The sequence below is a fragment of the Myripristis murdjan genome, chromosome 9 (genome assembly GCF_902150065.1).
Source record: "Myripristis murdjan chromosome 9, fMyrMur1.1, whole genome shotgun sequence".
Taxonomy (NCBI): Eukaryota; Metazoa; Chordata; class Actinopteri; order Holocentriformes; family Holocentridae; genus Myripristis; species Myripristis murdjan.
Window position 1 is genome coordinate 25,694,135 of NC_043988.1, and position 26,154 is coordinate 25,720,288.

At 41.5% G+C, this 26,154-nt stretch overlaps 3 protein-coding genes across 5 annotated transcripts in view; 1 reads left to right on the forward strand and 2 right to left on the reverse strand.

The window, feature by feature from the left end:
• Positions 1–1,485: 1,485 nt before the first annotated feature.
• On the reverse strand, positions 1,486–6,815 carry snap29 (synaptosome associated protein 29). Of its 2 annotated transcripts, none has more exons than XM_030059760.1 (6): positions 6,705–6,815; positions 5,960–6,202; positions 5,653–5,846; positions 3,551–3,636; positions 3,370–3,474; positions 1,486–2,846 (listed from the first exon to the last, which is right to left on the reverse strand). In XM_030059760.1, exons 2-6 carry the CDS (start codon positions 6,200–6,202, stop codon positions 2,686–2,688), a joined length of 789 nt encoding a protein of 262 aa, XP_029915620.1. In that variant the 5' UTR covers positions 6,705–6,815; the 3' UTR covers positions 1,486–2,685. The 2 variants fall into 2 exon arrangements, with proteins under 2 accessions (XP_029915620.1, XP_029915622.1); XM_030059762.1 differs by lacking the exon at positions 6,705–6,815 and adding an exon at positions 6,488–6,639.
• Positions 6,816–6,958: 143 nt separating this feature from the next.
• The window catches only part of pi4kab (phosphatidylinositol 4-kinase, catalytic, alpha b), a 33,170-nt gene continuing 13,974 nt past the window's right edge, over positions 6,959–26,154 (forward strand). Inside the window, exons 1-32 of one of the 2 annotated variants that reach the window (XM_030059757.1) lie at positions 6,959–7,191; positions 8,078–8,194; positions 8,823–8,916; positions 9,362–9,450; positions 9,574–9,646; positions 9,757–10,019; positions 10,233–10,299; positions 11,046–11,194; positions 11,298–11,363; positions 11,503–11,599; positions 11,723–11,914; positions 12,033–12,133; positions 12,809–12,938; positions 13,683–13,812; positions 13,918–14,013; positions 14,122–14,305; positions 14,393–14,496; positions 14,982–15,150; positions 15,231–15,281; positions 19,763–19,871; positions 20,855–20,991; positions 21,175–21,308; positions 21,461–21,543; positions 21,627–21,697; positions 21,811–21,935; positions 22,053–22,134; positions 22,416–22,499; positions 22,848–22,937; positions 23,624–23,743; positions 24,863–24,877; positions 25,024–25,116; positions 25,976–26,132. In XM_030059757.1, coding sequence (XP_029915617.1) covers positions 6,988–7,191; positions 8,078–8,194; positions 8,823–8,916; positions 9,362–9,450; positions 9,574–9,646; positions 9,757–10,019; positions 10,233–10,299; positions 11,046–11,194; positions 11,298–11,363; positions 11,503–11,599; positions 11,723–11,914; positions 12,033–12,133; positions 12,809–12,938; positions 13,683–13,812; positions 13,918–14,013; positions 14,122–14,305; positions 14,393–14,496; positions 14,982–15,150; positions 15,231–15,281; positions 19,763–19,871; positions 20,855–20,991; positions 21,175–21,308; positions 21,461–21,543; positions 21,627–21,697; positions 21,811–21,935; positions 22,053–22,134; positions 22,416–22,499; positions 22,848–22,937; positions 23,624–23,743; positions 24,863–24,877; positions 25,024–25,116; positions 25,976–26,132 — 3,676 coding nt within the window. In that variant the 5' untranslated portion in view covers positions 6,959–6,987. The remainder of the gene's footprint in view (positions 7,192–8,077; positions 8,195–8,822; positions 8,917–9,361; positions 9,451–9,573; positions 9,647–9,756; positions 10,020–10,232; positions 10,300–11,045; positions 11,195–11,297; positions 11,364–11,502; positions 11,600–11,722; positions 11,915–12,032; positions 12,134–12,808; positions 12,939–13,682; positions 13,813–13,917; positions 14,014–14,121; positions 14,306–14,392; positions 14,497–14,981; positions 15,151–15,230; positions 15,282–19,762; positions 19,872–20,854; positions 20,992–21,174; positions 21,309–21,460; positions 21,544–21,626; positions 21,698–21,810; positions 21,936–22,052; positions 22,135–22,415; positions 22,500–22,847; positions 22,938–23,623; positions 23,744–24,862; positions 24,878–25,023; positions 25,117–25,975; positions 26,133–26,154) is intronic. The other variant, XM_030059758.1, reaches the window with a different exon arrangement.
• Positions 16,040–19,330, reverse strand: serpind1 (serpin peptidase inhibitor, clade D (heparin cofactor), member 1). The gene is made up of 7 exons (XM_030059759.1): positions 19,301–19,330; positions 18,717–18,998; positions 17,639–18,282; positions 17,291–17,439; positions 16,956–17,080; positions 16,422–16,566; positions 16,040–16,231 (listed from the first exon to the last, which is right to left on the reverse strand). The coding sequence occupies exons 2-7, from the start codon at positions 18,983–18,985 to the stop codon at positions 16,040–16,042; spliced, it is 1,524 nt and encodes a 507-aa protein (XP_029915619.1). The 5' UTR covers positions 18,986–18,998; positions 19,301–19,330.

Sequence of the window (26,154 nt, forward strand, 5' to 3'; positions counted from 1 at the left end):
CCAGCTATGATAAACAACCATGTATACCCAGCCATATGTCAAATAGACACCAACACATTCATTTACTCAGGAGATTACAAACTTTTTCATGGCAGAGATCCCCCAAAACGCATGCAGAAAGAGTCCCGACTTGAAAAGATTTTGTCCTAAGTAATCACCTCTAAGAAGATTCTTGTTTTTAGGTGAGGAGATAACCAGTCAGTATAGACAAACCACGATCAAACTGCAAATTATATTCAAAATAACCATCCTTATACATTTCCTTGTTGTTCTAACTGAAATGTCCGAAAAGCTAAAATCCTTCCTTTTGCTGGGGACACTGTGCATCCATCTCAGGACTCCTGGTGGCACCTGGATCCCCCCTGGAAACCACCGCATTGATGGATCAGTTATCACATCCCTAATTGAACTGCTGTGCTTTGGGAACTTAAGTCATAGTGCAACCTGGCTGTCATAATTAGACATTTAGCAGTAAACTCACCAAAATTGATTCTATGCGACTTTGGCCATTTTGTCTCAGGTGGCAACAGCAATGTCTTACATTTTTGAGAGAGTTTTATTTGTGTTTTTGCAGAATCCGGTTAAAACGTGTTTAAAAACAGAGCAGTGTGACATTAAAGTGGAAAATATTATAAATATACACTTGCACACTGCAAAAGTCATCTTAGCTCTGCCACTTGAGGGGGTCCTCTCTCAACCTGGGGCCCTGGGTGGTCGACACCCTGTTCCCCCACTCCATCACTCCATCTCTGTGTGTTTGCACGTGTTTGTACACTCTGTGCTGTAATTAGCAGGCCTTCCTAATGGGGGCTTGCTGCCTCTGTGGGAGCAGCTGGCCCAACTCAGAGGAATGATAATGAATAGATGCTGCAGCATGAGGACCTGAACTATACAGAGCAACACAGCTGGCACACAACACGGCCAGTATGGTAAACACACACTTCTGACTTATGAAACCAGCGTATCAATTTCTGAATATCCTGCTTCATTATGAGGCAAAATATTCCACGTTTTTTGGTGGATTTCAGGCTCAATGAAACTAATATTAAAGAGCTCCTTCAATTTAAATGATCTGTTTGCTGCCTATTTTACTGTATTTTTCATTTATAAATTCAACAAGTGAGTAAACTGCTTTCTAAATGGATCTATATGAAAATATTGCTACAGGACAACTACTGTCTGATATTTTGCAGTTGAAGGAGGAAGTGCTGCATGGCTGTGATGGCCCATATGACAGGTGCTGATGCACAAAAAACAAGATCCTGGAAGTCTTGCTTAATATTTGTCTTACTGCAGACAGCCATGGAAAGCAGTCTGATATACTGTCTGATATTGTTTTTTAACAATATTATGAATGGCAAACACTGATAAACACTACTCAGGTACTACAGAGGCTTGACCATAAGTCATTGCTTGGCACAACTGTGGCGTCACCTTGTGGTGCTTTTGACTTACTACATTCTTCACGGAGACAGACACAGTTCATCATTTAAAAACCCCACTGGTATGTTTTTATTGGGTATCTGGGTTTTAGAATATACTGGAGATATACCTTCAATTTGGAGAGCTGGGTATATTCACACAAAATTGGTTCACATGTCTCACAAACATCCACTCACTCATGGTGCACAGCAATCAATCAGATAATTTCCTTTATAGACAATATGTATAAAGTAGATAAAAGTAGTAATAAATGAATATACCATTTACTGATGGTTATTTCAAATTTATCCTAAAAAAACAAAACAAAACAAAACAAAACAAAACAAAACAAAAAAACAGATAGTGAAGCATTGTGGTGTACAGTGAAGAGCAATCACAGTTAAACATCATGGCACAGAACCAAACAGGAGCCGAAGCTAGTCTACATGCACACTGTGCATAAGGCAAAAGTGACTGGAGCTTGATTTTTTAAAGGCTACAATGTGTGGTTCTCACATTTCATAACAGATTCAACAAGGAGTAGGTTTTCTGTTCACAAGTGGAGGCAGGTCAAGGATTCTAGTTAGTTACACATCATACACACATTCCAGTTTGGAGCACACATCATGGCTCAGCTATTTTCACATTCAATCATTCAGCAAGATGTCACTCATTCATTCATCCATCCATGCATTCCTTAATCATTTGAAGTGTGAGCTAAATGTGTGGTATTATTGTATTAAAAAAGTGAAGCTGATGTTCTTTTCAGTCATACTGATGCAAATTCAACGCACTACATTCAGACCGGCATGCAGCTGAGCTCAGTGTATGAGTAGATTTTACCTCGACAGAGACAGTCCCTTACAACCAGCTCCTTCCCTTCAAAAGCCCACAGGACAACAAAAGACAATCATCTTGAGGTTGGATATCTCAAGGAAACATGAGCAACTGAGGGTGTAGTTGTTGTATCACCATAAAAGTACAACATCAAATTTCTACATGATGTTGAGTTTATGGACATAATCAGAATGGAAATAAGATCAGAGAAATATTTGCTGAGTAATGTAAGATGAGAATAATGACTGTCAAAAACAATCCGTCAGTTTACCTGTTTATCTGCCAGACTGCTCCAGTACAAAAAAAATCAAAGAATAGGCAGTTTATTCCTAACAGGACAGCTTGGAAACCCACATGACAGGACGTTGACCCTTTTTTCATCTTTGTCTCTACTGGGGGAGCCTAAGTGTTTGTTTACAAGCTGTTTTATTTGAGGTTTTTGATCTGCTGGTTGGTGTTGTGGATCTTGAGATCCATCTTGTCCACTTTGTTGAGCAGAGAGTCTAGTGAGGCATCTTGATCATCAATCTCAGATTGGAGGCCCAGTCCCAGGTTCTTTAGCCTGCTCAGACCCAAGGACATTTCATCTAGATCAGACACAAGGGGACAAAAGAATTAAGTTCAACTGGGGATTAGACAACATTTAGAAAGGTTTGTTTTGATTTTATTATAACATGCATAATATTTTGCCCTGTTCTCAGAATCCAGTCTATCCAGATTGTTGACTATGTGTGAATGCAAAACAGGCATCTGGCCTGGTGGTCAGGTCACCAGGCAGGGCCGTTTAATTCATTGTGTATAACAATAAATTGTTATTGTAGATTCTAAATTTAAGATGATGAAACATTTAATTTACAATGTGCTCTGTATTAAAGAATAGCAAAGATGCTGATATAAAATGCCAAAGGTGAATTAATATACATATGTGATCACAATATGTGGCAAAATAATTGGGATTATTGTTTTAGCCATAACCATGCAGCCCTCCAAGTTCCATATGCCACAACACCACAGAAATAAAACACCCTTCACCTCTGCCTCTTAGTTTTGCCCACCTGTGCTGTGACTCAGAAATACAAGAGAATATAAAAAGTAAAAAAGTATTCTTACCTAAGTTGTTGTCCAGGGTCTGGTGAGCATCCTTAAGATATTTGTTCTGAGGGTAGCCGTTCTGTCGGGATGAGCTGTCGTCTATTGATGCAGAAGCTCCAAATCCTACAACACACAGAGCAGAAATGATGGCAGCCGCTTTTTGACAAAATGATGATGAAGCTGTTGTGCAAACCCTTACCTCCTGTGTCTATCTTTCTTAGGTTGGGGTGACTGGCTTGGTATTTATCTTCATGTTCTCTGCTGTGGGACAGGGCTGCCTGTAATCTGAAAAAAAAAAAAGAAAAAAAAGAAAGAAAAAAACATGAAGAAACCAGATAAGCATTGTTTCACCAGAAGGACAGTCAATGACAAGAATCTGAAAAAAGGGGAACCTTTTTCATGTGCCTTTTATGGTTGATAAAAATTAGATCCAAAAACTAGATCGATTTTACAGTATCTCAGCAAGTGTGCTTTTTCTGACACGGTTTTGGTGAACTTTTCAACCAGAGGACGAGGTCAGCTGTGAACATTACTCAAATAATTACCATGTGGTATCTTCACTGTGGTGTGGTGGGAAAATGAGGTCTCAGTTTTGGTTCCACAATCTCACATAAAGGCTCAAATAAGCTGACATCTGAGAGAAAGCCTTAGCAGACAGAAAAAACTATTACAATGTTGCTGTTTGTAACAAAGGGTGGCCCACTGTGCTATGTTATCCTGGGAGACAAAGTTCCTGGCAGGAAAGAAATACATCCTGAAGGTAAAGGCTCACAAATGTTATTAATCTAATCCCCCCCAAGCCCCTACAAGACAACTTACATTCCAGAGAGATTACAGCAACTTGCCCTTCATCCATGATGGCAAAATCTTTAAAAAACAATTGCAAGCAAAACATAACCTCGAATGCCTGCGACAGTCTGAATTTTTCATTATCCTCTGAGCCTTTTTGGTGATTGAAGAGATATTTTTAAACCACTTGAAGTCATAGGACATGAGAGCAGCCACCAACTTGAATGATTCAACACTAGATTCAGTTACGTTCATAAAGACAGGACAAGATGGGGGGCTGGGTGCACATTAGATGGAAGGGTAGACCAACAATATTATACTTTACAAGGTTTTCACAGTGTTGAATTCCAAGCTGCTGGGGCTACACCGCGACACTAAAGAGTCATATTGTGTTAACAAATATTGGGCTTGTTCAGGAAGGTTATCTGAAAACCTTAGGAGTCTGATAGAAGCATGTAAAGCTGACATTTGAACAGAGAGAGCACGCTCGTGTTCTGAAGGTCAAGAGGATTGCGGTGCACTTAACCAGCTGAAAGCACCGCCTCTTATCTGCCCGGACATCAGCAACTCACTGATAGGGCTGGCCTCGGTTAGTGGGGTAAGTTTGTCAGCTAACAGCTTTGGGACAATGCTATAATGAAGAGCTGAGGGCCACAGATAGACGTCTAGAATATACATGGTGCGGGTGACATCATGTCTCCCCCAAGTCAGAATCTCCACGTAACATCATAACCTAACTCCAACACTGTCCCTCCTTCCTCGATCTAATATACTCTTATTTCAAATTAAAAACACCCTTGTACACCCTGATTTCATGTCCTAGCTAACTCTTCGATTCAACATGACCAATCTACGATCTCAAAATTATTATCAGGGCAATGTAGCTCTGATCTTTGTACTGCTTACTATTGATTGCTTGTTAGGTTGATGATTTAGGAACTGAAACTTATCATACTATTTACTTATTGTAAGTTCTGGATAAGAGTGTCAGTTAAATGGTTAAAATGTGATTTCAAGATATGTACCTTGGATGTTGAGAAGCTGGATAACAGGATACAGTATTAAGTCTTAATTACAGTTTGCCCGATCCTTAAAGTAAAAAAAAATTATCCTTCAACAATTCCAACTGATCTACCTAAAGACCACCAGAACCCTACAAAGCCATGTTGACTGATCCACAAATTTTACCCAGACACTACACAGTAACTGTTCTTTATAGAAAACTATGCAGCCCAGTTCCTCAGTACTGTGCAATCATAAGTGATACTATGCAGCTTCAGAATTTGTGCTGTCAAACCAAAACAAAATTATGATCACAGCAGAGGAAACGTGTGCAGCATGATGCAACACTGCGTTTGAATTGAGCTTAAAATCTTGCCTTAAGAGCATTCCTCATGTCATCATGTCTTCTTTCAATGAGTTCATAGTTTATGCTTTCCAAATCAAATGAAATGCACTTTAAATACTCTACATACCATCAGAAATGGACTGAAACGAGGGATTGAGTCTTACTTGTCACTGGCCTGGTAGGCATTGGGCTGCTCAGGTGGAGGTTTTGTCTCTGGCTTGCCCTTGAAATAGTTGACAAGGCCTCCCCACACACTCTTGATACTGTTGATGTGTTTCTGGCTGGTCTTTAGGTCCTGCTCCATGTTGTCCACCATCCTCTCTGTCCTCTTCAGAGCCTCCCCCTGACGTGTCAGCTCCTATGAGGAAAAAGAGAGAATATAAAGAAAGACATTTTCAATTGAGTACCTGATTCTTAAAGGGAGAATGTAATCCTTTGCACAGTGGGGTGAGGACGGTTAATTTGTCATACCTCTGCCGTTTCCACACCCATCTTCTCTGATTCATAGATGAGGCCCAGGGAGCGATAACTGCTGTCCACAGCAGATTTGGCTGTACGCATCACTTCCTGCTGGAGGTACCTCTGCTTCCTCTCAGCTTCACTCATCCCTCGCTCATCGGGGTCATCATTGAAGTTGAAACCCTTATTCCTAGACTCAAACTCTTCCTCCTCATCATCATCAGCAAACGGGTTGTGGGACTTAGGGTAGGCCATCTGTGGGAGACACACACACAATTTGGTATCAGAGACCAATGTTATGGGAGAAATTTTCAGCCAGAGTAAACCGGACAAATATGTTTAAGAAACTGCTGACATGCATATATGACACAGTGACAGCTCAGCTCTCTGAAAAGTTTAGCTAAGCCTTACACTGTTAGCTTCAGCTACAACCTTTAACGACGGGTTAACGCCTGGGCAATAAAAAATGAAGGCATACTCTGTTATCAGTAATTACTTATGAAAACCAGATAGTGGGTGGGTATCAGCGAATAAATGTACCTGTTAACACTGCTGGTTGGAAGTAATGTGACGTTAGCATTAAAGCTACGTGATAAGCTAACGACGACTAGCCTGAAAACACCGAGCAGCCAGGCAACCGCACCCACGAGCTGAGCCAAAACAGCTGTCCACAAATCAACTACGGCCTTCTCTAGTCACAGCCTGGCCGATATCTAAAATGAACTGTAACAAATGCAGATATACTTAAGAAACAAACCTTTGACCGGAGATGTGAAATGTTGTTGCTCTATCAGCTGACTCCACCGAGTGACAAGACACTTCCGGTTACAGTTGATGACGTCGCGGCTTGTCTTCACAACGGCTAATCCTGCGCAAGAAAAAACGCACAAAACCGACACGATTGAATATCATTGTTTTTGAATGGCGCGACAGTGTCCCTACACAGGCCTAAATGCAATTTTCACACCATTTCAATGTTCGTTTGAAAAGTCGAGCGCTTTTTAATAATGTATGCTGAGTTATGTCGTTGCTCAGTGTGAATGTGCCCGCCGACTTGCCGTACTGCGGCTCCACCAGCGGCAGCCAACACCACACGCCTCTTTCCCCTCTCGCTTGATTACGCTCGTTTTGATGTAGGGGTAAACATGTCTGTAATGGGAGGTGGTAAAAGAGGGTTTTATTTCAATACCGTCCTCTCGCTGGCCCGCTCTTTAGCCGCACACCGTCCCGCACCGGTCGAAAAGGTGAGAAAACACTACTTACTCAGCTCGGAAAGACGTTTCTAATTGCCAAGCAACAGGGGCTGTTCAGGGTGTACTCCGCTTCCGCACAGGCAGCCGCTGGCGTGTATTGATTATTGACACTGTGGTGAGGATACATTTGACAGGTGTGTGTTTGTGTGTGTGTGTTTATGTGTGACGTGTCGTGGAGCCTCTGCGGTGGGAGAGAGCAGTGCAGTGCAGTGTGTGTGTGTGTGTGTGTGTGTGTGTGTGTGTGTGTGTGTGTGTGTGTGTGTCGTTCCTCAATCAGATGTTGTCAGCCTTGATCAGTGTGACAGGCTTCATCAAAGAGCATTGCGCACTGCAGTCAAACAGGTTTACATGGTGCTAAAGAGAGAGAGAGTGAGATAGAGAGAGAGATACATAGAGAGAGAGAGAGAGAGAGAGAGAGAGAGAGAGAGAGAGAGAGAGAAGGAAAAGAAAGGGAAAGGGATCTCAGAGGTTCATTCTAATTTGCTCTGTGCTATATATATCCACTTGGAGACGAGCTAAGGCAATTAACCTGTTGCAAGGATGATCATATGCCTTTTGTTTGGACACCAAAGGGAGAGCCGTGTTAGGCAAACTGATATTTCACATCTCAATTTGATAGCAGCCCACACGCTGCATGATGCCATCGTGCCACAGCTTAGTCAGCTACCACCTCAAAAGAGTTGATTTGTAAACAGCCCCTGCCACAGAGAAGAGGAGAGAAGAGGATTAAAGGGTCTGATGAGTGCTTGTCTTTAGGCCGTACTTTCTGCAAACTAGTCTGCCATCTGCGCCTGTTTGCTGTCTGAGAAATTTGTCAGAGACATTCACAGAAATAAGAGGTCCCATTTGTTTTGTTTTGCTTTGTTTTTTTCCCCAGGTCCAAAAGCTACAATGCATGTGTCCAGTGGAGATTCGGGGTGTGTTCACTCTGGATGTGCGTCGCAGAGATGCTGTCATAGCACTGGCTGTGTTTCTTGTGGAGTCTGACTTACAGGTGGGTGGTGATCATTAGAAAGCCAAGCCATTGAATCTTTGCTGTTTTTCACAAACTCTGTGATCATTTTTTAACATATCTATAAGCTGCTCTGGTTTTTAAAAGTGTTCAAACCCCAACATTACAAAGGAAAGCAATAACTGAAGCCTCATCCAGCAGCATGTATTACATAGAGATGGAGCTGCCCAATATCTTTAGATCACAGGATTCATGTGGTTTCATTCCTGTACTGTATTATTAGTCCATTAGTGCTTCCAGTCCCTCGCAGGATTCCTACATATATATCACCATGATAAGCTCATTCCCCTAATCTGATTAAGCCGGCGATTAGACATGCTGCTGGCCATGTAAGCCTCTAACCCCATCACACTGAGACACGGCATGAAAATCCTCCCGGTCATCTGATTATGTCACACACAGGATAGTGATAGCGCCTGAAATTTTCACTTTTCAGCACAGAGACGCTGTTAGATTTAGCTCATGTAACCCACTTTTTATGTACTAACAGAAGGAAAAAAAATACCTCCGTTTTCAGATTTATCATGGCTTGTTAGTTTAACAAACGCGCCTCTCCGTGCCAACATGTGCAATGTTTTGTAGTGTGTAATGTATTGCTCTGCTTCGGTAGCACAAAGACATACTTGTTTCCTACTTGCTGAGCCTATTGAGAGGGTTACCACGGGTCCAATGGATCGAGGAGAGCTTGGGAAAGAAAGGGAGGGGTAAGAACAATCCTCTTATGTTGGGCCTTTTGTTTTACTTTGCTCTCCGTCAAGTGTGTTGCTGTGATTGATTTTTGCTATATTCTTGCCTTAGGAAATGTCGGTAGTCATTCTTGATTTTTCTTTAGTGCAGTCTTATGACATGTCTTGAGATGCATCCAATAAATGTCTTTGAATATAATGTCTTCAGGCACTTGTTAAGACCGTAATTAAATTGACTAGAGAGGACATTTGAACAACAGACTGTGCACTGCATTTTCTCAGTGCCACTGCAGTTGGTCCTCTGATGCATTTGCAGAGATGACTCCCTTTTTCAGCATTTGATAAGGCTTTGTATGTTTACCATTTTGCCAACTCTGCTTGTGTTTTCCGCTCTGTCTCTCTTTTTGCTTTTATGTAAATGCACACAGGATTTAACTGTCTATATTTGCCTTTTTGTCTTCAGAGTCCCTCCCTGTTGCAGAGAATTTCAGCTTCTGTTTAGTGACTCTGTTGGCAGATGTGGCTCAGAGGGACCCAGAAACCCGACAACAGGTCCGATCATGACATTGTGGACTCATGTTTTATTCTTAGATTGTTTGAAGTAGTTGATGGATCCCTGCCAATTGCAATTACTGAGTTGTTTTGATTTTTTTCCCCCCACTGTATTCGTTCCAGATCCTGGACACAATCATGGAAGTCATGCAGGGGCTGCAGGAGATGTGCCAGACACCTGATAACCATGACAAAGGTATACACTCACAAACATTCAAACAAACACACACACACAAACCCACAGAAACAACAAAGTGCTCAGATCTGTCCAAGTGGTAAGCCTTCCAACTCTTCTCCCTCCTGCAGTCTACCTGTGCAAGTATATTGTTCCTTGCCTGCTGGGTGTGACTCGGGCGTTCGGCCGCTACAGCAACACAGACGAAGCTCTGCTGTCTAAGCTCTTCCCAAAAGATTCGCCCCAGACGCGCTGTGTTACAGAGGAAACAGAGGGAGTCCGGCGCAGGTCCTTTAATGACTTTCGCTCCATCCTGCCATCGTCACTGCTGACGGTCTGTCAGAGCGACACTCTGCGTAGACGCACTGGGACCAACTTGGATGCCTCTGCACAGGTGTGTGTGTGTGTGTGTGTGTGTGTGTGTGTGTGTGTCTGTGTGTGTGTTGTGATGGAGCTGCTTGGGTGCAAGACATGGTTTCTGCGTCAAGTAAAATGTGATGTGATTGCAGAACTAAAAATATTCTCCTGAAATGCTTGGTCATTTCACTCTACCAAAAGTGAGACCACAATATACTTGATTAAGCAGTGAAATATCTCATCCTCACAGGTCAGTCCAGATCCAGGTGGCCACTCGCCCTGCTCTCCTACAGCACCTGGCCCACAGTACTTTGAAGGTAAAAACAGTAGTTTAGATGCCAACCCTGATTTTGTCTCCTCCTACAGGCTTATACTTATCATCAGTAACAACTGTTTACAGAAATACTAAAAATGGCTGAAAATAATGTGATCATGATTTATTGATGTTAAACTTAAAATTCAAGTTAAAGCATTTAGGTCTCTTACAAAACAGCTTTTGTGGTGGTTATTCTATTTCAGGGTCTGTTGTTTTAGTTTGGTGGTAAACATTTTCTAATTCATGCTTACACAAGCAAACAAAGACAAAGTGATTTCATGTCAAAAAATTTCCATGGCAGTTACAAAGGAGTTTGATAGCAGAAAGTATTTCATATATTTTTAGTCATGAATGGTAAATGTCAGGTGTTGGCGTCAGTCTCTTAGAATCAAAGAGCAGAAGCATTTTTTTTTAAAGATCTTGCACCAATATTCAACAGTGATATGAGTAGAAAGCCATTCTAAAAGAGGCACAAACACAAATTTCTCTGCTGACAATAGCTGTAATAGGCCAGAAAGAAACTCGGTGGCTATACTAAATTACTATGGTGGCTACAAAAAAATTAAATTACTGCTCCTCATTACAAAATAACCCGTGAAATGCAGTGAACATCCACCACAATCTGCTGTTATCCAGCAGATGAGTGTCTGAGGGTGGATTTTTCCTTTAAATGCCACATGCAACATCTTTAAGCATTTGGCCGATGTCATCACATCTGTGTACATCCTCCCATCTCTCTCTGTCCAGGTGCCTATCTTCCTGACAGCAGCGCTGTAGACCCTGACTACTACTTCTCCACAGTCAGCTCCAGCTTCTCCATGTCTCCTCTCTTCATGGGTGCAGGGGAAAATGACATTGATATGTCTGTTGACCTGCTCCGAAAGCTCCTTGGCATGGTACAATCATGCACCACTTGTTTATATGACATGGGTCATTATAGCATGGCTAAGCAACACAACACTGTCTTTACCATTTGTTGTTTGTGCTGTCCATGTGCAGGTCAAGAAATTTGTTTCAGATTCCTTTTTAAAAACACTGGATGCCACTATGTCAGAAGTTACAGAGGTACGTCCAAAACCATATCACCAATATATATGTGTGTGTATATATATATATATATATATATATATATATATATCTGTATTTATCTATTATCAGTTAAATAATATTTATTTCTCCCTTTTGCCTCCTTTTTGCCCTGAAGTCTAATCCTGGGATCAGCCTCTATTACAAAACCTTCAGTGACCCTCTCTATGTGTGTATGTTCAAAATGCTGAGGGACACACTGTACTACATGAAAGGTAAAGTGTGATATGTATTTCATTTGTTCAACATTCAAAATAACCTGTTCTATTTTGTAGCCCATCAAATATGGCACATTGGTTTATTGTGTGAAATCTCTTTGCTCTCTTCCCGTTGCTCAGCCTTGCAGTCAGCGTTTGTGCGGGAAGTGCACGACTTTGTTCTGGAGCAGTTCAGCAGCAGCCAGTCGGAGCTGCAGCGAGTACTCCATGATACAGGCGGGTTACCGGGGGAACCCAGCCCCCTTAAGCTCCGTTGCCAAGCCAACGCTGCCTGTGTGGACCTCATGGTGTGGGCTGTCAAAGATGAACAAGGTAATCAATCACAGCAGGGAGGCAGCAGAGCTGTGTGTTTAGACATCATAATTAGAGGGTGCCACACTGGTTTATTTATACTGGTTGCATAATTTCCTCTTGCTGTGTGTTTTTTCAGGAGCTGAGAATTTGTGCACCAAACTCTCTGAGAAGCTGCAGTCAAAAACCTCGAGTAAAGTCATCATCGCTCACATGCCCCTGCTCATCTGTTGCCTGCAGGTAGAGAGAGGACTGTAATATTATGCTTAAGTACTACTGCTGCCTACTACTTATATTAATATTTTACCGAAGGTATATTTTTAATAGTTGTTTAGAAAACTACAAAAGCAAAACCAAAGGAGCATGGGGTATCTTGCTGGCTCGGTCAGATGAAGTGCAAACCATTTGACCACAGTGTCTTTGGTTTCAGTCTTTCCACTGTAAACTATCAAATAAAGGCTAAATGTCCCCCAAATATCTTAAAAATATTAAGGAGTATCTTACTAAACATTCAGTGAGGGTTGTTTGAAAATAATTAAAATTGCATGCATGTTCAAATCATATCCCCAATAGTAAACATTTTATCCATTTTTGTAAATACTTTGGTGGCTCATTATGAACTCAGGGTCTATATATTTTTCTTATTTAGTCAGCTGTAAAGCTATTTGCATCAAGTGCAAACTGTATGCCACACTTAAGTAGTCTCTACTGGTAGTCGAGTAAATGTATTCATGCCTTGTGTGTTCAAAGTTCATGAAGTCTACTGATGGACGGTCAACTAGTAGATCATTATTCTCTTCCTCACTTGGTTCTCCTGTTCCTCTGCTTCTGTGTCCAATATGCCATTCTGACAAAAATGCTAAATTATAGACTGTATATTTATTTTGAATTTCCTTCTCTCTCCCTGTGTGTCAGGGCCTGGGTCGTCTGTGCGAGAGGTTTCCAGTGGTGGCTCACTCTGCCACGACCTCTCTCAGGGATTTCCTGGTCGTCCCCTCTCCTGTTCTGATAAAGCTGTACAAGTACCACAGCCAGTACAACACAGGTACTGCAACTACTTTATACCCACAACTGGATTGAGACTTTATTATCCCATCACCTGTCATGATTTTGTTTTCAACTATATTGCAGCTCATTGTAAGAGTAAAGTGCTTCATATGATATAAATTGAATCAGTTTAATTGGATGAAGTTTTCAAAGGCAGAACACTCAAAATACTGGAGCCAACACAAACAAAACCAAATTTTAACACCCTCATTAAAACATCTTTCATCATATTTATATAAGTAAAGGGAAATTAATATTCCTATAGATGTCGTCATTGACGATATAACCAACTTGGGATTTGTAATCATGAATACGCTGCAGGCGAGCAGATCCCAAAGGCAGTGACACAGCACTGCTCCGTTATGGTGGTGGGATGCCATGTCAGATCAATATCAGTGACACCATGTCAGTGTTCTGTCCGAGCCCCATCCACTATTGATCTGCAGAGAGTGTTCATTGACTGAGCGGAAGCAGACTCACAGATGAATTGAAATGCAATTCAGGTTATCGATTTCACTGTGGTGATCCACACAGAGTAGCGCTTTTTCACAGATTAGCTGCTGATCTGGTATGTTTTTGAAGATAAATCGCTCAGTAGCACACAGCATTGTTCTTTTCTCAGCACAATTTTATTTTATATCAACAATGTGTTACAAGAGGATCCTTTTTAAATTATTACTTGTCACATTGAGCTCTCTTTGTGTTGCTCTTTCTGCTATTGTGTTCTTTACTCTCTCTTCAGGGACGGGTGAGATCAGGATCAACGTGACCAATGAGCATTCCCAGTCCACCTTCAACATCCTGTCAAACAGGAAGGACCAGCCCTCTATGTACGAGCAGCTCAGAGACATCTCTATCGACAACATCTGCAGGTCAGATGCAAATGCTTGGCATAAATTTTGTTAGAATAGTATTTTTCTTTTTTTATTTTAGAAAGATTACATTTTCATAATTTGTTTCCACCCCCCCTCCATTAGATGTCTTAAGGCTGGTCTGACGATGGACCCTGTGATAGTGGAGGCTTTTCTGGCCAGCCTGTCCAACCGTCTGTACATCTCACAGGAGAGTGACAAGTGAGCAACATGTTTGGGTTTCAAAAAAATGCATTGTGGATAATAGCCACCCCACTTGCTTTCATGTTTTTGGCACTATTTTGACAAAAGCCCTCGTCTTTTTCCCAGGGATGCTCACCTGATCCCAGACCACACCATTCGGGCACTGGGCCACATCGCTGTGGCTCTGAGAGACACTCCGAAAGTCATGGAGCCCATCCTGCAGATCCTGCAGCAGAAGTTCTGCCAGCCTCCCTCACAGCTGGATGTGCTGATCATAGACCAGCTGGGCTGCATGGTCATCACAGGAAATGTGAGTTTAACCCACTCAGGTGTGCACACTGACACTCACACATTGAGTTACATAGTCTTACTCCTTATCTCTCTGGCTGTCCTATAGCAATACATCTATCAGGAGGTGTGGAACCTGTTCCAGCAGATCAGTGTGAAGGCCAGTTCAGTTGTTTACTCAGCAACAAAGGACTACAGAGACCATGGCTACAGGTCAGGATCCCTTCTTTCCCACTTCTCCTTCCCTACTGTTCAGTTGTCAACAATGCATAATGAATGAATAAATGAATGATTGAGTAAATGTTTATCCCTGTGTGAATGTGAATCAGTGTGTTGCTGGGAAAAGAGCATCTGGGGTTCACCATCTTTGCTTTGATAAATATGTCTGAAAAAAATAAATGGAGAGTTTAGATCATTTTAGGTTAGTTTAGTATTTTAGGTTGGCATTAGAGTTCTCAAATGATTTGCTTATGCATTTTTTGAGGGCAAAATCATATATGTTTTTCCAATGTTGACAGATTTATTTCAAGTGTTAAAAGTTTTCCAAAATGCGTATATATTGTGTTTTGGACTGGAATCCCTCAAATACGACTACTATAAATAGGCCCACTTTGTCTTGTGTTTGTGTATGTCAGCCTTGAGTTTTTTCATGCCTCTGTTTAACTGTGCTCTCCATCTGTGCTGTCTTCACTTCCAAGGCACTGCTCTCTGGCAGTGATAAATGCTCTGGCGAACATTGCAGCCAACCTACAGGGGGAGCAGCTTGTGGATGAGCTGATGGTTAACCTACTAGAGTTGTTTGTTCAACTTGGCCTGGAAGGAAAGAGGGCCAGTGAGAGGGCCTCAGACAAGGGACCTGCTCTGAAGGTTCGTGCTTGCATGCATAAACATGTAAACACGTGATAGCAGTAATTTCAAATAGCTAATCTCTCCTTATCTACCCTTAGGCATCAAGTAGCGCTGGAAACCTTGGAGTCCTCATTCCAGTCATTGCTGTGGTAAGTATGTGTTTACTATCAACACTGTTGTTGATATTAAGAACTCCCCAAAAAACAACTCGCATTCACTTGGTGCTTGACTTGGTGTTGAAGTACACATATAGGAGATTTTTAAATAATCCACATGAGTATTTGAATGGTTACAGGTGAATCCAAGCTGAGGGTTAGTATTTAACTCTATGAACAAATATTTACCCTGCCTGCTGTAGCACACCGGTGTCACTAGGTTGCTGCTGGATGTTGGGTTCATTTTAAGCCAGTGTATTTTTGTTGTAATATCGGTCTTCCAAAGACTGTATGCCGATATCACGTTTTTCCATTGCATTCAGACAGTAATAGTTTCTCATCAAACCAACTGAACATGAAATAAAAAATTAGAATTCAAGCAAAATGTTTGACATAACAAACCATTTTTTGCCCAGAATTTCTGATGTGTAGTATAATAGTATTGCAGTATTATCCACTGCAAATGATGAAACATTAACAGACAGCAAACAAGCATTCATCGACTCATTTAGACAGTTTCACAAAAGCTTGAGCAATGTGGGGGAGAAGGCTAAATGCTCAGTAAGAGGTCACATACATGCAAACGCACAATATGTGATGTTACATTTACATACTATACTAATGAAAGTAATTGACTATAAAAAAACATTTAAAAATCACAAATATTTACTAGGCTCATTAAAACCCAGGTGGAAGATCGAGATAAAGACATTTTGTGGGTAACACTGTAGCTGTAGACTTTGGGTTCAAGTTTAGCTCTGTGAAGGATTGGCCACCCGGCCCATGAAGACGAGGCAGTCTGTGCGGTGCTCGTAGATGAGAAAAAGGAAGGGATGGTCCACAACGAAGCGGATCTGAGAGGAGAGGGGCATGAAGCCCACCTGGGTCAGAGCTGCAGCCTCTGTCCCCTCCTCGTTCACTGTGATAGTTCCCTGGTGCTTCAGCTGTGGAGGGAGACCAGAAGGAGACCGTGATGAAATAGTTTTTACAGATTATTGATTACACGAAAGCATGTGAGCAAATGGACAAGGTGTTCAAGTGACCGAATGACCAGCCAGCTTTTGTTTTGTTTTTATTCTTGACTCCAGGATCTGTGAAGGTCTTTGTGAAAGCATGACTCCTAGGTTTGCTTACCCAGTTCATGACAATCTTATCTGAGGTTATCCCACTGAAGTCTCCGTTCTCATGAAACAAGTCAGTGAGGCCCATCTCCTTCATATTCTCGATCAGGTCATAGTTCTGCTCCAGTTTAAATTTGGGGAACACCACCTCACGAGTCCTGACGAGACAGAAACAGAAACAATCTTAGATTTTGATTTCTTCCCTTCAAATTTCCACTATCTTTTACCACTATTATCATTTTCACCCAAAACGCATAACTTTGAAAAAAGGCATACTGTATACTATTGTATAAGCTTTCTCAGTTGTTGATTGGATTTGATTTAAGCTAATAATTGCCCACTTGGCTCCCGTTCCACTCATGGTCAGTCCCATGATTGCCTTTGTTGTTTTTTAGGGAGTTTTTCTTATCTGCCATGAGGGTTCAAGTCAGGGGATGTTGTTCTCTATATACTGTGGGCTTGTAAAGCCCTTTGACACTGTGAACAGTGATTAAGGCCTATAAATTAACTTGAACTTGATTTATTTGCTCAGGAGTATGCTGCTGACCTGTTTGTCATGTTCTTGAGCCACTTGTTGACCACAGTAGGGGAGATCTCTTGCTCCAGGGTCCTCATACCAGAGATCTTCCGAGGCAGGGCAATCAGCATGCTGATATTTCCAGTGTATGGGAGCTGAAAATAAGATGGTTAACTTCATTATGAAGAGCATTCATGCTTGATTCATGCTGATTATTATGTTTCCTAATGTGCTTAAAGTAAAATTCTCATTCAGAGGACTTATTTTTCTTTAATACACTCAGAAAACATATGATTGCCTATCAGCAGGTCTGTTCTAGACAATGATATGTATTTATTTGTGCACCATCACTGAGAAAAAAACACCTGTAGGATGTCACACTCCAGGTCATGGTCAGTAGCAGCAAGGTAGTTCCCTTTGTTGCTCATCATCGGCACACGAACATTTGTCTTCTCATTCACTCGGAAGTTCCGATAGTAAGTCATTTCTTTGGGGAATTTCTGCTCCCATGTGCCTGTGTATGTTTACACATGTGGTCAAAGATTTATTTATTGTACAAAATCTGTTTGCTTCATGCTCAGACTAACCAACAAGGCAGAGTGTTCTGCTAAGTGTTGTGTAATTGTATTATTTCCCGTAAAAGTAAAGTTGTGCAATGTAAAACTCAAAATGTCATTTTAAAGTTAAGGTACAGACAGAAAACTTAGCCTCACCTTTGAAGTACAGGTAGTTGAGTAGCATTAGCACCATATTTGGGTCTACACTTTTTAGAGGTTCCCTGATGAGTCCTTTGGTCAGCTTGAGGATACGCCGGTTGGCCTTGTCCAGAAAGGCAGGGTCGCTGAAGTCCACTGACTGCGGCTCTGCAAAGTAGTAAGCCTTTGTGTCTGTACGGAAAGAATCTTTCACCAAGACCTCCTTCTTTGCATAGAGATCGTTTACTGAGCGCAGTGTATAACCAAAATTCCTCCGGAAGAGCCTGTGGGTCAGCTTCCTGAAGAGCTTGTGCACTGTTGAGTTGTCATAGTGATGGCTAGCGTTGACAAATTCAGCAAATCCCAGAGCTTTGTAGAGCTGCTCATGGGTTCTAGGTCCTGCCCCTAAAGACATCATCCCCATAGCAATGGAGATACCGGCAGGTGCAAGCAGGATGTTGTCCGTCTGGTTGACACTGTTACGAAGACTCCGGTAGAGGTTAAAGCCAAAGCGGGCATTGACAATATTGAGTCGTTGAAGGCGTGATCTACCGTGGAACAGCCGTAGGAGTCTGGCACGGCGGATCTTTGGGTCAGAGGGCTCGGCAAAGATGTCGATGTCTGGGGCTGGCGTGGCGATCTCGTCTATCTCATCCCCTTCACTGAAAAAATACCACAAACTTGTCATGAAGCTAGTGGCATATAGGTGCTTGGGTTCAAAACACTTGATTTAAGCACACTGCATATGATAAGAAGTGATTTTATGGAGCTATTTCATGGATAAAGCGCAAAAACAAACTACATACACAGTATGTACATACAAAATGTATGCATATACCAAAGGTCTGAGTTGCTTGAATGTGTAGCAGCTGGATAGGAACCTGGTTGGAGCGCTCCAGTGAGAAGATGCTATTGGAGAATATCAGTGCTGCACTACACACAGTTCCCATGACCACAAGTACCATAATTGAGATCAGTGGTGATGCTTGGGTACAAGATCATGAAGACAAACCACAAACGGACCAGTGCAAATTACTTCTTGAGAAAATCCACCACAAATTAAAAAGGATGTGTTTGTATTTTGTTCATCACTCACATGTAGTCATCACTGCCCTCTGCCAGGATCCTATCAAAATCAATGTAATCTTCGTCCTCAAACCCATCAAAAGGCAGGTCATTAGTGACAGTATTCTCTTTATGGAAGTCCAAGGGGATAGCATCCATATCCACTGCCCCTCCCTGGCCAAAGCCTCTGGGGTTGGGGTTAGAAGTAGGCTCTATGAAGTGAGAGGCAAGGTCTTTGATCCCAGCCAGGGCTGGGCTGACCAGGAGGCACACTGTAGAAATGACTGTGATGACCCACATCCTGAAGGCAGAACTGAGACAAAAATGAACTGAGACTGAGACAGAGTAGAGCAGTGGGAATGTACATTTAGGTCAGCTTACTGTACCCTCTGATTAAAATTTCATATATTTAATCAATTGTCTTTTCTTTTTTGACACATTAATAACAATCACTGGATTAATATGTAAATACCCAATTATTTCAGGAAAGGGGTGATAAACAGTTTAGGACTAAATACACACATTCATTTCAGATAAAAATGAAAAACTTCATCCTATTATATTGACATATATACCCTTTCCTTTATGACAGTCTCTATCTGTGAAATGTCTTACCTTTTGTAGCTCTGTGGAAGCGGGAAGTGCTGTGCTGGTTCTCTATCTGGGACTATGAGCAAGGAGCTGAATAGCAAAACTGAACTTTGATGTGGGCTCCTCCTGAACAAATAGACCAGATCAAACAACAGACACAAACTGCTGTGACTAACTGAAATCTTTAACTCTTAACAATTCAGCTCATCTCTGTAGACTATTTCATCTCATTTATTTGCAGAAAGGTTTTCTGATATGGTACAAGGTCTTAATAGTTTCCAGTCTGTATGTATATTTTTGATCTTTCTTTTATTCCATGCGCAGAATACCCATATAAATTGTAGTTATTTATACATTCTTGAATTATGTTTTACAATCACATTGTTCAGTATGAGACCTCTCATTTCTCTGTTGTTAGATCATTTGCTCTAGCCTGCCTTGTTCATCTGTTGTACCTCTCTTCCTTCCTCCTCTTCCAATCCACAGTTGACCAGGCGGCTTCCGCCAATCAAAGAGGCTAAGCCCCGCCTCCAGAAGCTGTTTCGGGACTTCTGGTTGTACTCTGTGGTCATGGGCTTTGCTGTGGAGGGATCAGGTAAGCAAGGGGTGAACAGACACTGATTTTGTCCATTTCAGTATGTCACATGTTTAGTGCAAAGTTGTAAAGTGTTCCTCTTACATAAGACGTAAACATTCACATGTGTGAACTAGAAAGCACTCAGTTGACCTCCACCAGCATTGTCAAGATATGCCAGCACATGTTCACCAAAAGATAATCACATTCACCACCACACTATCTTTGGTCAGTCGGTGTGAATGAGTGCATCAGTTCTTCCTGGCCCCAATATTTCAACAAAATTTCATGCTAATTCTTTCCAAATAGTTTCAGATTTCCTGTTAACAAACAAGTAAACAGACAACTGGAATCGAGAAAAAAAAAAACATAACCCCTATCCAACTGTGATTAATCAACCCTTCTGGTCGAGGCAGATGACTGCCCACCCAGAGCCAGGTGCTGCTCGAGGGTTTTGGCACTGTTAAAATGTTTTTTTTTTCTCTTCACTGTTGCCCTGTGCTTGCTTTTGGGGGAGATTTTGGTTCACAGGAACAGACAATATCTGCTGGGTTTCTATAAAGCTCCCTGAGATAACTTATGTTATAATTTTACACAATACAAATACAATTGAATTGAATTCAATAATTAATAACTGAATAATAAACTGAATAATTATGACTCAGAAATGTTATGATAGAAACATTTCATGTTTATCGTAAACATAAGTTGTAAACAGTGTAGATGTTCCCCATATTCCCTGCACTTTCATGACCCCCAGAGCAGGAACCCTATTGCTTTCGTTGACCCCATGATGTTCCCTATAGTACCAACAATCTGGCTCAAACTGGTGCTTTTTCAATTGAAAATTGTTTTTCTATTAAAATCTTTTCAAAGTTCCTTTTAAGGAGAAAGGCACCAGTTGTTATTGAGGATACAGGTTGTATCGGGGATGTACCTGGCTGCCGTTGACTGGCACGTTGAGTGACAGAATTGTTGCATCACGTCTCTCCTGCTTCTCTCAGGGCTTTGGCCAGAGGAGTGGTATGAAGGAGTGTGTGAGATCGCTACCAAGTCTCCCCTCCTCACCTTCCCAAGTGGGGAGCCTCTTCGCTCAGAACTGCAGTACAACTCTGCTTTGAAAAATGACACAGTCACTCCGGTACAGTGTTTTGTTTTGTTTTGTTTGCAATAGTGAAAAGACCTTGTTATCACTGTGATCAATTTTCACTGAAATGTTCTATGCCAGATAGCCCATTGCAGCCTCTTTAATGGTAGAGGAAACCCTGAAATAAGCTGACACACACTCGCAGTAACCTTTAGGTTTTCAATTTCTGTCCTCAAGGCGGAGTTGAGCGAGCTGCGCTCCACCATCATCAATCTCCTTGACCCATCCCCCGAAGGCTCTGCCCTCATTAACAAGCTGGACTTTGCCATGTCCACATACCTGCTCTCTGTCTACAGATTGGAATACATGAGGTCAGCTTCATTTTCATTATTAATTTTTAGTAACCACAGACTTTCCTGAAAACGTTGCATAAAGTGGAATGCCCTAACTCCATTCTTACTGCAGTCAGTGAGGTCAGATTATGCAAGTTTCAATTTGCGTCTTTCTTCTTCCCCTCTTTCAGGATGCTGCGATCAAATGATGCTGACAGGTTCCAGGTCATGTTTCGATATTTTGAGGACAAAGCCATCCAGAAGGACAAATCCGGTGAGGGCTTGACTCTCAAAACTATACACATATAAATACATCTTGTATAATCTGTTGTATTAAGTCTCATTCTCCCCTCTCAGGTATGATGCAGTGTGTTATTTGTGTTGGCGATAAGGTGTTTGATGTTTTCCTGCAAATGATGGCTGAGAAGGTAGGCCCCATTTCAGGGTAAATAAGTCACACATGTACAGTTAGTTCAGCTCACCACCTTGTCCTCATCGGTTTTAAATGCAATGTTTAAAGGTATATTTCTCATGTTTTTAGCCCAAGACCAAAGAGCATGAGGAAGAATTGGAGCGACATGCCCAGTTTTTATTGGTCAACTTTAATCACACACACAAGAGGATCCGCAGAGTGGCGGACAAATACCTTTCTGGCTTGGCTGAGACGTAAGTGTTAATCCAGCAACCTTGCCGTATATATTGTCATCTACGAATTGATCCATCCATTTATCTATTGTGTGTGCGCGTGTGCCATTATGTTTTCCGTGGTCTCTCCTTTACCAGCTTCCCCCATCTGCTTTGGAGCGGTCGTGTGTTGAAGACCATGTTGGATATCCTGCAGACACTCTCTCTGTCTCTGAGTGCTGTACGTATCAGAAACGTTCCGGTGTTAACAACACAGAAGCAGAATAACACAGAAATAGCAGTATGAGCTTGAGTGTGAAATTGGTATTTTGAATCTCAAAAAAAAAAAAAATTGATGTGGGATGAGTGAAAAAGGTCCCTGCTGGTACAACCTCTAATCAAAACGCCAAAAGTGCAAACCTATTACATTATATGTGATATTATTTTTTTTTTTTTTAGACAAAGTGCAAAGTATTTGGGAGACTTAAAAACTGACCCTGAATTCCTTTTCCACTTGTTCAGGACATCCACAAGGATCAGCCTTACTACGACATCCCAGACACCCCACACAGGATCACTGTTCCTGACACTTACGAGGCCAGAGAGGTGAGGCTGGCTCGCCATTACACTCGTGACCACTAGAGGGGGACAGAGTATTGACTTTACATATTACAGTTGCCCCTTTTTCTTGCTCAGCCTTATTTGGTTTATGTAATCTGTTGTTCTCAGTTATTCATTTATCCTGTATGGGTGATTATTCAATTTGATGTTTTTGAAACACATGATTTCTTTACCTGACCAAGTGCCTTATATGGGTTGCTGTGAAAGTTACTGACAAAAAGTAGCTATAATCCTATCAGTTTGTGTGAGGATAAATTTCATTAAAACCATATCAGTGCTTTGTTTTTGTGATTAAAAAAATATTAAATTCTGATCCCCTTATTCTCCTCTTAGAGCATAGTAAAAGACTTTGCTGCTCGCTGTGGTGAGATCCTGAAAGAAGCAATGAAATGGGCCCCTTCTGTCACCAAGTCCCACCTACAGGTCAGTTTCTTGAACTTCATGTTGCGTCAAAGACAGGACAGATGTGTTCCTGTGCAGCAGACAGACAAAAAGATTTGTGGAGTCTAGGAGAAGAGGGACTAAGTGTGTGCACATCAAGCAGAAACTTCTCAGGTGCGAGACCCCCCCAAAAAAAATGCAACCTAGAGAAAATAAAAGGATAGAGGCTGCACGCTGCATTGAAATCGCGATAAATTCTAATTTTATTTGCTTACATGGGCAGTGTTTTGATCAACAAACCTGAGGAAGATCTTGTTGAGCAAAACACTTCCCATGCTCACGTAAGCTAATAATATTGTTATTTATAGGAGTCTAATAAACAGCTAACAGAGAGTCAACTAAAGGGGCTGAAAATAATTACAGTTACTGTTACTCTTCGGGGAATTTTCAAAATCTTAACAAAAGTAATTTGTACTGAAAGTAGGTCTAACTAGTCCTTGATTGCAATAGAAATAGTAACCTAACACTCCAAATTAATTTACTGCCATTTGTGTAGTTTTTATTTTAAATTATGTATGTATAGTATATGTCATAATTTGGCCCTATCTCTCTTTCTCTGTCTTTCTCTACCTTTATCTCTCTGTTCATTTGTCTTATCTGTGTGTGTGTGTGTGTGTGTGTGTGTGTGTGTGTGTGTGTGTGTGTGTGTGTGTGTGTTTGTTGTGCAGGAGTACTTGAACAAGCATCAGAACTGGGTGTCAGGACTGTCCCAGCACACAGGCCTGGCCATGGCCACAGAGAGCATCTTGCACTTCGCTGGCTACAACAGACAAAGTACCACACTGGGCGTGAGTCTCACACACACACACACACACACACACACACACACACACACACACACACACACACAAAGCTTGTCTGCACACACACACGCTGTCTGATCACCACAGTATTGTTGCCCAGTGACGGTTAGATTGCCAAGTTTATCCAATGACAGATTAAAAGCAGATCAAAATGAAATGTCTAAACACTGGCTACCTTTTACAAGACTGATGACTAAAAGGAAAATCTTTCAAAGACTTAAATCTAGAGAAAAAGTCAATTCATCACCCAAAATACTGAATTATTACATACAGTTTGGAGACATTTTGGCATTCGACTCTACTTAACATTGAATCATTAAAACATTTCTGACATCTATTTGTAAAATGAAGAGACAACAAAGAAGGCAAAATATCTGCTGTTGCATTCATATCCAAAGGTTTATAAAACTTTTTTTCCCTAGTAAGGACAGTTATGCAGTCCCTGTAATGCTGAGCAAGTGCCTCCGCTGCTGGTTTACGTTTTTAAAGTGATGCAGCACTTTTGTAACACATTTGATCATTCTGCACACTTCAACACAAAAATAGTTGACCTGCTGCTGACCTCACAGGGTAGCTGAGTCCTCGCCGTTGGAGATTTGATGCTTATTAACATTTGTCCGACATTGGTATCTTGTTAACATAACAACAAATGTGCCATTTAGTTGCTTCGTCAAAGCCACGCAGTTTTGTTAACACTTAAAGTAGTGTCTTGTATCTTTTATGTGCTTATACGTATGTTTTATTATGTGTTTCATACTGTATGTATTCTGTAGCTCTGTAAACACTGGGACGGACTCGAGTTGTTTACAGCCCCGTGTGTCTCTGTGTGCATGCGTACTAGTCTATGTGACATTATTTTGCTTGCTGTGCATTTCCTATGTGTTCTTGGGCTTGCATTCTGCTATATCCGTCTTTTCATTTGCTTCATTTGTTGTATTTTGTCTTTATTAAACTGCAACGAACTACCTACCTGGTTGCTTGGCTGGTTTACGGATTTGCTGGTTACCTGGTTACTTACCTGCAATGGACTGGTGGGTTGGTTGGCTGGTTGCCCATTTGGCTAACTGGTTATGCTGGCGTCCTCCGCCCTGTGGCCAACCGTAGGCTGCTTTCCCTCAGGTTGGTCTGAACACCAAATACAGCGAGTCAGACATGATACCTTCAGCACAGAACAGCAGATAGAGTTACAGTACACCCACCTTTCTTACTTCCCTGGCTTGTTGCTCCGTGGCTCGGCCCTAAGTGCCCCTTGTGTTCTCCACCAGACCACCCAGCTGACGGAGAGACCCGCGTGTGTGAAGAAGGACTACTCCAACTTCATGGCCTCACTCAACCTGCGGAACCGCTACACTGGAGAGGTGACGTCTCTTCTTGAATATTACAGGGCATCCGCAGGCCGCTGAAAAGCTTTGAAATGGCCTAAACTCAGTTTGACAAATATCAGGCCATAAAAGTCATCAAATAGTCTTTAATTGGAATTTATGGTGTCTTAACTTCAACAGACATTTTATCTAATTTAGTTTATTCTTGATTCCTTTTCATCAAAACTAGTTATGTTCTTCTGAATTTCAGTCAACAGTTCTGATGTTATAAAACTCTAAGCTTACTATGGAACCTTATACAGCCTTTATACTTACCTGCTGTACCTACCTGCTGAGGAAATGCCTATTGTAGATGAACTCAGCTCATCTTATACCTGTCATACTGACATAATTACAGAGAGAAATCCTTGTACTTGCCTGTCAACTTACCTTTAATAGCACTGACATAATTAATAGCATCTAACCTAAAGCAAAGCATTATAATAACTGTCCATAGCATCATGTAGTTAATACCTTATTAATAACCATATTCCTACCTAAAACTTACCTATTACAGGATCAAACATAGAAATATATGACTTACCTTTATATTTACCTACCCTAAAATATGTCAGTTTTGCAGTTCTTTACAATTCAAACAAATTTAATATGGATAACATAGTGGGCTATAAGGCACCAAAATAAAATTGAAGAACCCTGTTGGCCATTATTGTTGGTAATACTGAACATCTGTCCAGCTTCAAAATACTGTTTTATGTCATTTCCAACATTGCCTTTGAGCAAATATCACCCTATGGTCTCCAACAGGAATAAGGAAGCTATACCTTTGTCTAACTTAGATGCACGTTGTGAATATGGCTTTTGTGTGTGCGTGCATGTTGTGTGTGCTGTCTAGGTGGCCGGCATGATCCAGTTCTCCGAGGCAACCCACAGTCAGTCGGACCTGAGCAAGCTGATGGTCCGGCAGATGACCGACGCTCTGGACAGAAAAGACCCAGAGGCTTTCACCCAGGCTATGTTCAAGATGGCTGCCCTGCTTATCACCACCAAAAGTCAGTACATTTTGAAATGTAG